Below are 14,104 nucleotides of genomic sequence, written 5' to 3' on the forward strand. Positions count from 1 at the left end.
TAACCAAGTGAAGGCACTTCAGTGTGGCAATATGAAGAAATACAATCTTATGTGATCAAATGAAGCCATCTGGTACAGACAATATTCTATACCATACCATTCTGTCAGCCAGTACATAGAATAACTCAACAATCTGTTGTATGTTCAAACATTTTCTTTTGTATTTGACTTTCTTGATTTTCTGAATTGTTACATCCATCTCATGATTAAGAGATTTACCATACACGAGCACTGTTGATTCCTTTAGGTGGCGTACAACTTCCCGTTTTCATGGCAGTTTGCCACCTTCACACAACACACTGTATACTCATCGAAGTACAGTCTAAAGAGGAATCACAGATATCCAGTGCAAATAATCGCAGATTCATAATCAGCTAGAAACATACATTTTATTTAATGCATAAAACTGAACCATGTTGCTCAATTTTAACTCTAAATTGAAAGCACTGTACCGTGTGTGAATTTAATTCTTTACCAATTTAAAGAGTGAATCGAATGATCCATTTTTAGATGACACTAAAGATACAAAGTCCTTGTCTGAAGTCTTTGGAAAGTTACATACTGTATCTGCTGCACTATCTTTCAGTCAACAGTTCTCTAACCTCTATGTCTGTGGTGCACTTCCTGCATCAAACTGACATTGGTTAGGCTTTACGCAAACACTAAGCTATTTATAGCCTCTCTCCCACTTTATTTTCTCCCTCCCATACTCTCCCGCTCTATCTCTCTCACTCTCATCTATTTGCATTTCTGCTATGCAAACAGGACTGTGGTGTCAAATGCGTCAGTTGTGCGGGCCTTGGTCGTCCCTTTCTCGTTCTCAAGCCTCAATCCATCTTAACATTTCTCTCCTTCATTCCCCTCGCTCGACATGTCTCACATCTCCCACCCGTCTCACCGTATAGCTTTCCACCTCTCTCTCACCTTCACCCTCCCCTCCCTTCCCCCCTTCACTCCCTCCTCTCTCTCTCTCTCTCTCTCTCTCTCTCTGTCTGTGTTTTCCTTTGCTCAATTGTTTTGCTGTAGATTTGACCGCTATGATTAATGACCTCAAAGCCTCAGGAAAGCAAACAGAGAGAAAGAGACACGACTAGCTCGCCCTTCTCTTACAAACCGTCCTTTTTTCTCCTACGTCAAACGCTGATATGTTCACACCAGGGAGACGTCACGAGGTCTGCGAGAGAAATAAATGAATTAAGTGCGAGAACTTTTTTTTTTTTTACATACAATTTTGTTTGATTTCAGCAAACAATCCCAGTTAACAAAAATAATAGTTCCTTATTAACCCTTTCCCTTGCCTTTCAGCCTTGTGCATTATTCATTTTATCTTAGTGCATTTGAATTGTTATTTAAAGTGCATATTAAAGAATTGTAATCATTTTACTATAATCTTTTTACCAGAGTACCGCAAGTCCACATCTTACATTATTTCCCTAAATGTAGAGCTTTTGACATTTTCAATGTGGTCAAATGTTAAATGAACAACAACCCAGGACCACAGATGAAATGGACCTCTTGCTTGCAGATCAGGTTTAATAGACCAAATTGGAGTAGAGGTCACTTTTCTGTCACTGCAGTTGCGGGTACATCGTGGTTGCAACAACCACGTGGAGTCAAGTGGAGAGAAACGCGAAGATGCAGTACTTATAGTGACTAACAATTCAATCAATTAAATAAAGAGTTGGAAAACAGTGCAGTTCCCTCTCAGTATGTCGTTTGAAAGCCTGTGTCTTGTGTTTTATGTCCCTGCTGCTGCCTCGGCAGAATGTCTGTCCTTTAACGACACTGTAAAACAAATACAAATCTCAATGTAGTCAATGTCCTGGACATGAGCCAAAAGTTCAAAATTGTATGAATCAAACAGTTTTGTATGGCTTTAGTTGTTCTTTAGTAACGACGCTGGGTCTGTTCACAGTATAAACAGTTTGGCCATCTCTAACTTTGGTCATTTATTTAGATCCTTGACCCACTGACTCAGAGATGCTCACCACATTGCTGAGGGTTAGTATGGCAACTTGTTTTCCACTGCTAAACATTTTAAGTAATCAGAGAAGACTGATTTCCTTCTTCTACTTCAAACAGTTCTGTCACTAGAGCAGTAACAAGCTCCTCTTTCTATCTTACTCGAAGCAATGCAGAGAACTAACTTTTTTTTGGAATTTCTCAATTTCCTTACAAATGATTTAACTTTGGAGTTAGACTTTCTATTTTAAGTTGGCACTTGGTGAATGCATACCAAAGGTCATCACAGAATTTGCCCCTCCACTATCTCTGCTGTAGTGCCAGTACAGTACACTTAGCTTCAGTGACCAGTCTGCTAACCACAAAGAGGCAAGACAAAGTGATTTTAACCTTTCCCCTGGATTTAAAAAATGTTTGTTATTCTAAAAACTCTGCCCTCAATGACTCCTCCGCATTGTGCTGTAGGAGCACCACCACAGACTTCAGTTTGCTCCTCGATATTCTTTATTATTGCTTCTACTTTTACCCTGTTCTGCTATTGGAGATCTAGTTTGCAGGTGTGAAAAAAATTCTATTCCTTGTAGCCATTACATTTGGCACCATGTGATTAGGACCGCATGTAAAATCATTTGCAAGGAGCAATAAAGAATGTGATTAGATTTTTTATTGCAAGAATACAGTGATTGTTCCGACAACAAGCTAATAGTGCTATCAGACAGAAATCACTGCACTCGAGGTAACTTTTCCATCAGAGGCTGAATGATAATGTGGAGGTAGCATTGATGCTTGAAAGTGAACAATGCTTCAAGGAGCTGCGTTTGTACTGCAGTTTGTTTGGTGCTGGGACTGTAACATGTAAAAGAGATCAAGATAAAAATGAAAGAGAACTTTAAGTTTGGAGGAGTCTGAATTTGATTTATACGTTCCAAATTTAAACTGTACAAAAAAAAAAAAAGACTAAAAAGTTTTTAAGTTCATGATTTTGTTCAACAATACCAACACAATCTTACTGCCAAAAAAAATATGACAGTCTTCGTGCTCTAGTGTAGAGTCTGGAACATACAGTGCTCAATGGTAGTGCTATAAACAATGTCTAAACCTGGTTACATGCAAAGAATTAAGCTTGCTGACAAAGCTTTCATATAATTTTTTGAGGCCCAGTGGAGACCCAGCAATCCTCATTGCATGCTAAACATTGCAAAACTGTCACAGGTCAGTCTGGGGTTAAATAAGCACTATCATCTCAGTTACGTAACTTACGCATGTTAGTAAAATGATAAAAGTAGCATTGCTTATATAACGTTTGTACAATATGTAACTTACCATAGAGTAAGTCAATTTCTTCAAAGAACACGTTTATTGTGTGCTGCATTTTGGATTCAAACCCTGGTCGACTGAGTTTGACTGATCTGAACATTGCTCCTGACAACATCCCAACATGGGCTCTCTCACTCTTTGTACGACGTCTCTTCACTTTACCACCTTTACAAAACTACAGAGGGGTATTTTTTTCACACCTAGCCAAGCTGCTGTTGGTCTTGATTTGAACTGAACGTTGTAGCAGTAGTAAGTTACAAGAGGCCCACAACCATCCCTTCATTTGAGCTTACAGTAGCAGCGTTTATTCACCGAGTGGTCTCGAGGTGTGTTTTGGTTCCTCATAAATGGTCGGTGCCAACTAGTGTCAGACGGGGCAGCAGGGAAGGCCTTTGGGAGTGCGTGTGAGTCTGTGTGTGTGTGTGCATGTTTATGCGCTTGTGTCTTTCAAGCTGTGGCCTCTGGCTGTGACCCCAGTGTTAATCACACTACAGCCAGAACAACCACAGGCTCTAATGACACTGCTGCTGCTACATCCCTCCTTCTCCCCTTTGACTCTTTCATTCATGCTCTCCGTCCTCAGCCTTTGTTTTTATTTCTCTCTCCCTCTCTCTCTCTCTCTCTCTCTCCATCCTTCCCTACAAAATTTCTCCTGCTGTACTTCCCCCTCCCCTCCCCCCCTTTTACACCATTAGCCCTGGGGTACACCCTCGACTTTCTCATTCTCATAACCTCAAACTGTCACCTTTCCTTCAGTCCTGTAAGTCTTTCCCCTTCAGGCGTCTTGAACTCAGTGTTTCTGAGATCTGAATTGGTGGGGCGTCCATGTCCTCCCATCTCTGGTAAAGTGCAAAAGTGTTCAAGTCAATGTGGGCCTGATCACTTTCTGGGTAGGCTGGGTTTCAGGGTTCAGAGAAGGTTGATTGGTTATTGGTCAGCCACTTCACTGATCAGCTTATCAGAAACGACTTCTGCATCCGATCAATCTCAACCCAGGTCATCAAATCCATATGTCTTTTTTAAAAACAAGATATTTTTTTACTGTCTCACGAGGACTTCCATGGTCGTGTTTGTTGCAAATGATACAGAAGCACATGGGGACAAATGTTTTTCTCCTGTCTGGCACAGGAAAACAGATGACGACAAAAGATTTGCTCGGCAAAGAACATAGGTCAGATTCTGGAAAATAACGTAGTTGGTTTCGACAGTAACACATAATTTTTACACTGTCATGTGTCCCCATTTTCTTTGGTGAACTTCCTGTGTTTTTTTTTTTTTCATTTTTATAAACTTTCTTACTTTATTTATCCCCAACTTGGAAAGTCTTGTTAGTCCTCTTTTGTTGAGAGACATACTAGTCATACATATAGGCTCTTATGCACTAAACACGTCCTATGGACATACATCAATGGAGAGACGTCAGAGTGAGGGGATGCTGAACTCCAGTTCTTTGCTCAAGGGCACCCTGGCAGTAAGTGAAATGGCTGCCAGGCCAATTTCTATACTGTTGTCTGGACCTGGACCAACCTAATCCCCACAGCTGCACATAGTAGCAAAGTAACATTTACAGAAATCATTGAGCAATAGTCTATGAGTCGAAATCAAACAGAAAGTAGATTCTTGGAAAGTCGAGGCGCTGCACAGCACAAATCAATTTCTGGGTCAACTCCTGGCTGACTTACCTGTCTTATGCTGTTTGATTATATGAAAGTTGCCTCTGATTTGATCTGACCAGTCAACTTGTAAGCCGACTTACTAGCTAGATAGCCTTTGGGGCAAGCATTGGGCTCCCAGTGTCATGATTATCACTCTTTGCCGTCTTGTGACACCCTTGGGATCACAGCATTTAGGTGTGTGCACACTTAAAGTCTCAGGCTGCGAGGCAAACTGAGACGAATTGTGCTAGTTACACAAGCTTTGACAGGGCCTAATTATACGTGTCTCTAATGAACTGTAATTACTGACATCCACCAGAGCAAAGAGGTCTATAAGCCGAGGACTTGCAGTCATTAGGCCTCTGTGTTACACTGTTTCTGTATCGCCTCTGACTGACTGAAAATCTCTGTTTTCTGTCCCTGATGTCATGTGTCAGCCACTATTTTCTCATGCCTCTCTGTCTCCTCTCTCTGCAGTTTGATGGTGACAACATGTACATGAATGAAAACAACCACGAGTTCCTCCCGCCAAACCAGGTGAGCTCAAATAGCCCCTAATGGAAAACCTTCTCTTTTCCTCTTATTTCACCCCTGCAACACAGTTGTTGTTGGCTGAGTTGTTGCAGAGCCATTTTCCTTCCGCCATCATTCAAGCCTGTTAGGATGTACAAAATGTTGTTGCCACGGAGTCATACATCAGCTTACATCAGCTGAAAGAAAATGGACTTTTAAAAAAATGTTCACCGAAGTTTTTCGCTGACGTTAAATACAACATTACTCCTTGCATTTTGCACTGTATGGCTTAAAGATTCAGTGATGTTAATAAGAGTGTGACTGGTGATTGTATGAGAAAAAAAAGGAGCACATTTCTTTTCTACAATTAAGTTTTAATACCATTAAATTGCTCTTGCGCTAGGTTTTAAATATCAATTGAGTCTCCATTCAGTTTTACTGGCTAATAACTTGTATTATTGATTTTTAAACGTGTCTCTTTTTGGATAGTAGTTTTCATTTTAAAATTGTATATACTTTTTTTTATTATATATCAAAGGTAATCTCTTCCACTATTCCCAGGGCTAAAGGCTTGAAATACCCTGGACACCCCTTTAGTCAGTCATTGTCTATATTAGAATAACATTACTGGTGAGTAGGCGAATTCCTGAGAAATCTAACCAGGAGAAATATCCAAATCCCAAACACAATCTGCTGGGAATTTGTTTTTTTATGAGGTGTCTGTAACAACCATGTAGCTGCAGTATGTCTGCCATCCTAAAATTCCAATTGATTTATTTTCCCGTTATGCAAGCATTCTCTGTGCACACAGTTTATTCTTTAGTAAGAGGTGAGCAGAAATGGCTGCTTTGCTCTGAGGGACTTCTGTCCTCATTGCAGACGATTTATGAAGTCAGAATGAAGGGGGGAGTCAGTCAGTGCTGTTCACCACTACATGGCAACCGCGCCAGATACGCTGTAGCACAGCTGGTCGCAACAACTGGGAGACCATATGGTTGTGTTTGGACAGGGGGATTTGTGGAGTTTGGGAATAAGCCCATCTGACATACACAGGAGAGCAGGGAATTTGTCCCCGTCGATTGCAATTATTACAAGTGACCCAAAAGCTGCAGTCGTTCTGTGTTTCTGTTGCATTTGCTGTTTTGCTTAATTTCTTAATGCTCTGGTTTGTTAAAGAATGGCTCGAGGCCCAGACTGAGAACCAAGTCGACGACTTGTGTTGCTTCTTGTGCATGATTCCTTGGGTTAATTTAGACAACAAATGTGACTTCCACAAAGTGATTTTCAGGAGGATAGTGCTGTTATCTGACAGATTTCTCATGCTTTGGTACTTGGCTGACTGAAAAATTCTCAAGAACTGTTGCTTTTATTGCCCATTTCGATTCTGCACATGTAGTTTTTACTGCAGTGGTGATTGACTGATTACAAGTCTTGCTGATGTGCACAATGTTTTTTGCTGAATTACTGGGGGAGAGATAAAACATCGCAAATGTGGCATAGAAGATAGACGGGGAGAGAGAGAGAGAGAGAGAGAGAGAGAGAGAGAGAGAGAGAGAGAGAGAGAGAGAGTGAAGAAGAGAAAGATGTGGAAGCAAGAGAAGAAGAGGCAGAGAGAGGGAAATAGCGTGAAAGACGGTGATGGGATGAGAGACGATTTTGCTTTGCTCTGTGTTATACTTTGTTTACTCAAGATCCTCTCATATTTGACATGTGCCTTGCTCTATTCTCCGCTTCACCAAGTTTAGCTTCTCCTTCCCTCTGACAGCTAGAATCAGGGAGGGCCTGAGGGGTGGACACACACTCAGACAACAAAACGGGAAATGGAGGAAATAGAAAAGTAACTGAAATGCACCTCCTAAAAGTGTCCTAAGTGTATAAGCTGATTTTATGTACGTGGTAAGTCCACATTTTAAATGACATTAAGTATACTCCATCAAAAAAAAACAATCTTAACGTGTAAAAAATGGGAAATATTTAGGGTTGTTGTGGATCCTGTAATGAGACGTGTTGATGTTAGTGGCGAAAATGTCAGAGCAAAACCTTAAAATAACACCTAAAGTGTCCAAACCCTGCATGCAACATACTCCATAGTGCACTTACCCTGTAGCACTTTGTCTTTGTAACTGAAATACAAGATGTAAAACAAACAACTTAACCATTTCATAAAGGAAACAGAACGGTATAGTTCAATGTCAAGTGTCATCAAACTAAGAATTAAGATTCTGTCCAAAACAGAGACGAAATGTTTCCTCCTAAATATTCAAAAGCTTGAGTTATCCCACAACCTCCCCTCTAATAGTTTGAAATACTATCCAGCTGTGAGCAGCTTCCCAATGTCTTTGTGCATCACCTTGTGGGAGAAAACATCATCAGTACATCCATAAGGGCTTTATGTATTTTTTTTATTTTTTTGAGCATACTTCTTTTTTTTTGTTTAAACTAAAAACTTGCTTGAAATGATCATGTTATAATACGTTCTGAATGTTGAATGATGTTGTATTATGTGTTTCATCATATGCTTTTGCAAAGGAAATAATTTGACTATATACTCTATAGTACACATTTTATGCACGTAAGTCTGTTTCGTTGAGTGTTTGATGAAAGTGATGGTTAAAACACTTGGACTTGGTTTGAGTAACACAGGGCTAAGATCGCTGCGGGGGTAATTTTTTTATTAACTAGTTTTATTCCTCAGAAAGCAGCATATACAGTAGCTGCATTACTCTCAATATATTACATCTCAAATAAAAAACAAATGCCTTAAGCTCCCTTTTCTCCACTTGCTGCTTTATTATCTTATTCCATTATTCCACTTCTCTTTCTCTTACTCTCTCTGACTGCCTCTCTTTTACTCTTTCTCTCAGCATGTTTCCTCTTGTCTCTCTTACCCCCTGTTAAATTTAAATGCATTTGGGTCAGCGGTTCCACCTCCAAACTGTGTGAAAGTGTGTCTTCTTACTTCAGTCTTCTCATTTTATCGCTCTATTAAATCTAGATCACCTATATAAATTTCGTACATCAGACACTTTCATAGAAGAAATGAGCTCCGTTGAGTAACTCCTGGCCGAGTTACAGCATCAGATAGTGACATGCTTAGATGGTGATGAGTCACAAGGAAAGGGGGTCAGTGCCATTGTCATATCGATGTTCCCATGAGCATCGCAGTCTGACCCTGCTTACTTCTCTCCACTGTTTCTTGCAGTTGTTCTGCCTCCTCCAGCAGAGTGACAAAGTGTTAGTGATACAAAGACAAGGTCACGGACCCTGCTCTTGGCTTCAACAAGCTCTTTGTCTGCCCCTGTGGCCACTGACCATTGTCGTTTCAACAAAGTAGAAATGAGTAGATGTCGACGACAAGAAGCTATACGACTTTTTCAAGACCTCTTCATGGAGGTTTTACCTTACCCTCAAGCAGTAAACGAGACCAACTCTCCGCTTTGGGAAGTGGAAGACGTTTTTTTTCTTCTTCTTACAAATCAGGTATCTGTAGACCTTCACCTGCAGTGGGATTTCTCATGCTGGCACCAAACAGAACAGTACGAAGCGATGTGATCAAAGATAATTCACTGTAGAGAGATGCCCTCTCATAGCAGCAAAGTGAAAGAAACGGTATACTTCATCAGCACTTTACCTTGACAATGCTTTGCTTTGATGTCTTTCTCCCTGACTTATGAATTCATTTAGCAAAAACTGCTGTTTGAGAGAAATATGTCAGAGGGAAAATCGAGGAGGAAATGGAAGGCAGTGGAAGGAGGAGTGAGGGAGGAGGAGGAGGAGGGGAGATGGAGAAACTGCACAGGGGAATAATTCGGCTAATGGAGCGACTGTTTGGATATTCAGCAGAAGTAGGAACGGAGATTATGATCTTGCAATTAGCGTAACAAGGTTTTATTGATTGGCTGCCGCTGTAGCGTCTTTGCTGCCAAGACGCTGCATGTGGTTTTAACAGTGTGTGTGTGTGTGTGTGTGTGTGTGTAGCCCCGCCAGTCACACCAGTGCGATTCTTACAATAACTCCAACAGAATCCAGCTCAGTTATACCATCAAACTGTAGCCGTTTCCTGAGCATCAAAGCAAAAAGCAAAAAAAAAAAAAAATGGATTACTGAGTTGAAAGTGTCTGTTTGAATGCCTGATGATAAAGTGGACTGCATTTGCATTTTTCCGCTCACTTTTAAGTTAATGCATTGCCCTCCTCTTTCCCTTGTTGAGTAAAATGCAGGTATGAAAAAGCAGCTTCTGGTCATTTTAAAGTTTATCCACCTGTTTTACATGCAGGAAGTTCAAATGATGTTTAAACGGTGAGTTTGATGCTATTTCTCGCCTTAGTTTTCTTTTCTTTACTTTTTTTTTTTTTTGTTGGCAAGTATTTCACAAAGCCCCCTTGGGTGTTGCAATTGTAATTAGAGAGGTGTTTGAGTGCCACAGCAGATATGCAAGACAAAAAGAGACAGATTGTAGAATAGATGGAACGTTTTTTGGGTGGCAGTAAACTGATGTGATTATTATTAAGTTTATGAAGCTGATTGACTCAACTTTTAATGAGGCTCTTATGTTATTCTTAAAGGTTTTAATGAGGGACTTAGTTTTGCAACAGATTGCATGTCTGTCACCCAGTTTTACTGCCTAAACTGGGTGACAGACCTAAACTTAGAGAAACTTCATTTGATGAATTTGAAGTATTCCTTTACAGCTCCCCTGTGTATGTAATCCTCCCATATGTTTCTGATGGACCTTTGTAGAACACGATCCTGTGGTCTTTTATGTCCAACCTTTGACAAATCTATCACCTCGTCCCTCTTCTCTCCGAATTAAAGCCCCATTCCACCTTTCCAGCTTAGATGAGTAATTTCTTGTTTGGCTGCAGCCCAAAGCCTAGCCGGCCTGTCTGGACTATCGACGGAGCCTGATTGGTTGGGTTCAGTCATGTGTGACTGACAGGAAGCCCGCTGATTGGGGGAGACGGTATCTTTGGATCATTGCACTGATTAAAGCCTCGTGGCAGCGTTTTGTAAACTCCCGCCGTTTGGGGTCCCTGCGCTAGCGCCCTGGCCCTGCTGGTCTAAATTACAGCTCAGCCGCATTAGTCTGATTTACAGCTTCCTCCCGCTGTTTAGACTGGAGCGAGGGACCTGAGTGGCAGGCTCCTCCTCCCCTGCACTTCCACCTGCCTCCTCTTCTTCCGATTGATTCTTCTATAGGTGCCAAACACTCTGCTTGACACTCCAATCTATTTTTTGCCACCTCACTTGATTTATCTCCCTCTGCTTCATTTTTCCGACCACGTTTTCTTTACTTCCTGTCCAAACTCACCGTTTCCCCTGCTTTCCCTGAGACGCATGTGACACTACCCAAAACTGATTCAAACACTTAGCCTGGGATACCCATTATGACAAACACACATATCAGCTTTATCACCAAGAACATATATTACAGGTAGTTTATATAGTATATATATTCATATAGTATAGTTTTTATTCTTGTACCCCCTGGCTCAGTACGCCAAAGGAATCTAAGCTAGCCTACAGCCTGGGTTAGCATTAGCATTAGCCTTTGCTGATAGCCCTCTTGAGATTCATGGTCAACGAAATTCAGTAGCTCCAGATAGTCTAGATCTTCTACATTAAATTGCTTCGTGTTATATGTCTCCTGGTTTTAAATGATCATAGTATGATATAAAAAATAATACCGAAATATGTCTGGCTAGAAAAGGCTAACATTTTCCTCACCCACTGTGAGTCTATACCTGACATCATTTTATCTTTGTAGCGGTAAAATAGTTTCTATTGGAAGCCATAATAAATGTTAGCTAATGTATTTTTAAGATAAAGAATCAAGTTTATATTTTTTTGTGGAAAATGATTTGTTTTTAGTTTTTGTGTGCGTGTGTTTTGGTGATGGTCGCTGAAAACGAATACTACATTTTAGGTCTATAAAACATATGGCTGTCATCAAGGCATTTCCAATACTGGTACGACAATACCTCTCAGTCTCTCCCCCCCCCCCCCCCCCTTTTAAACCTTCCTTCCACCTGCCTTTAACCCATATTTCCATTCTCCAGCTCTCCACCTTGTTTTCTTAAACGTAGCCGACCTAAAATCTCTGACAACAACCAATTCACCTTTCCCAACCAATTCCACCTCCCTCTCTCTCTCTCTTTCTCCCTCTGTCCTTTTCTCTATCACTCTCTCTCAGTCTGTCCTTTTTCTCTCCCTCCCTTCCCCTCTCTCTTGCTTTCTCTCACTCTCTCTCTCTCCCTCACTCCATCTTTTGTGAAAAGGAAAACAAAGCGCAGCCTGCCAAAATATTTCTATAGCTGTTCGCTGACGAAGCAGAGAGCGGAGACAATGCAAAAAGATGTGCAGGCATATTTGTCACGGCAGTAGAAAGATGGAAAGCTCTCCCTCTCTCTCTCTCTCTGTCTCTCTCTCAATCGTTCTCTCTCTCTCTGTGGCCTTTTTACAGACATTTGGAGCCCCCCCCCTCCCAAAAAAAAGCCTCACTCTCTCTCTTGGCCTGTTTGAAAACCCCTCTGTTTGAAAAAGTCATCTGACATGGCAGCACATATACAGCTGTATATTTGTGTAAGGCCCTCGCTCTGCCAAGCTGTCCATCCCCCTGTTGCCCCAGGTGATCAGATGAAACTAATGGCAACCTTAATGTGTTTGTGTAGGCCCTTTCACCTCATTGGAGAGAATGATGAGGGACCAAACACTCACTCTTGTAGATCACATGCCAGACTTTTATAAAAGACCATGAAATGGCCAGTGTCTGTTTAGCTTTTCCACAATGGCACAGATTTCCTATCTCCTTTAAAGATTAAATGTTCAAAGTTAGCCTTGAACTCGTTTTCCCTCACAGCTGTGGAAAAAAAAAGAAGCCATGGGTTATTAGAGAGGAAAATGTTCCATTGAACTGAGATTCATTAGCAGAAATACTTGGTTAATTATTGATGCAGTATCTTCAAGGTACGAAAAAAAAAGCTCTAAGCTGACATCGATCCATGTTGTCTTGTTTCCTCTGCACAGAGAAAGCAGACATGAGGTTATTTCATTTTTCTAATTAATCAAGTTTAGCCGAACACAGCAAAGCTATTGATGCAAAGCCCAAAGCAGATGTACTAATACATCTGTATGTAAGCCTTTATTTGTGTTATTTACATGTTTATATGGTTAACAATCTGTAGACAAGACTACAGAAAATGCAGGAAGAATGTGGAAACAAAGCAGGTATCAATTACAGCAATGTCTGGCCGCTGTTTTAAATTAATTTAATAAGGTTAGGGCTCAGTAGTCATGCCGACAACGCTATGACGCAGCTGTACATCAGCGTGCAAACATGTTCACAAAGGAAATGCTAATATGCTGATGTTTTTTCGGTATAATGTGTCTAGTGTTTATTAGTTTTAAAACGAAGAGATAAGTGTCCTTTAATCTAATCTGATCATGAACCAAAGTACTTGACAGTTAAAAATGCTGACAAGATTACCACACTATCGCCGAAGAGTAAAAGGTTTCCTTTCCTGACATACTTTCATTTAACCTTGTTCTAAATCCCGCTGATATGATACAAAAGAAACCTCCTTCATAACCAGATTCATCCTTAAAGCTGCCCGTTTTGACCCAAGACTCGAAAAGTGCCAGGCCTATTATTTCTTCCGTTTATTTGATATTTTCCTTTGGGCTGTAACATTTTGATGCCAGGTCTTGAACTCTCATGTCCAGATGTTCCTTAAAAACAAGTTTCCTCCCAACATTATATAGCAAAAAAAACCACACTCACTCTGTGTTTACTGCCGTATGAGACAATCGACCGATATGAAGGAGAAGTCACGAATACATCACAGAAGTGGCGTGCACATCGTGGTGGCAAGTGGAAAGAAACATGAAGAATTACATATGGGGATTTCTTTGTTCTCACATACAGTTAATCAGGTAATGAACAAAGAGTTAATACCAAACATGCTGGTAAATTGCAGTTTAATCCTGGTTGTTGTTTGACTTGTTTATGATTTTCAGTTCTTATAACTGTGTTTTATGTCCCTTCTGCTGGCTATAGGCAGAACGTCAATCCTGGACACACAAAAATAAACTCTACAAATCTCAATATCCAATGTCCTGGACTTGAACGCAGAGTACAACATGGTATATGTCAAGAGTTTTTAATGCTGTATATTGTATGTATATGTAATGAGTTTTTAAGTTTTTTAAAGTTTTCTAGTCGTCTGTAACTTTGGCCAAGAGTTGGATCCTCGAGGACTCATCAGTCGCCAATTATTATTATTTTGAGTTTCTGAAAAGTAGTTGTGGAGCTCAGAAAGACAAGCATTTTGTGTTGCAGGAGAACCCCCCCCCCCACCACCACCACCACCACCATCAAAATCAAACATATTTGCTGTCTGCGAGTACATTTTTGTGAAAATAGTTATTTGACGTTCCAAACCAAAGTGGGCCTATAAACCAAATAACAATCTTTACAAATTCGCTCCGAACGTGACCCAGGCCTTTTAAGCTCTCCCTCCTAGGTTTGTCTTAGAAATCTTGGTCTTAGATTTGCTGCTAAACTGGAGGTCCTTTTTGTGCTGCATCAGGTCTAAGCTGCAGTGCTGAGCTCCAGTGAGAGACAGGGAGGTTCATTGACACTGGAGAGCTGTCTCCTC

The 14,104-nt window shown here is 40.7% G+C and overlaps 1 protein-coding gene across 2 annotated transcripts in view; it reads left to right on the forward strand.

Moving 5' to 3' along the window:
• Positions 1-14,104, forward strand: part of tox2 (TOX high mobility group box family member 2) — a 101,711-nt gene that overhangs the window by 47,781 nt on the left and 39,826 nt on the right. For both annotated transcript variants that reach the window (XM_079341084.1, XM_079341085.1), the window contains one exon: positions 5,412-5,471. In XM_079341084.1, coding sequence (XP_079197210.1) covers positions 5,412-5,471 — 60 coding nt within the window. The remainder of the gene's footprint in view (positions 1-5,411; positions 5,472-14,104) is intronic.

The sequence above is a fragment of the Symphodus melops genome (genome assembly GCF_947650265.1).
Source record: "Symphodus melops genome assembly, chromosome: 4".
In the NCBI taxonomy this organism is placed as follows: domain Eukaryota; kingdom Metazoa; phylum Chordata; class Actinopteri; order Labriformes; family Labridae; genus Symphodus; species Symphodus melops.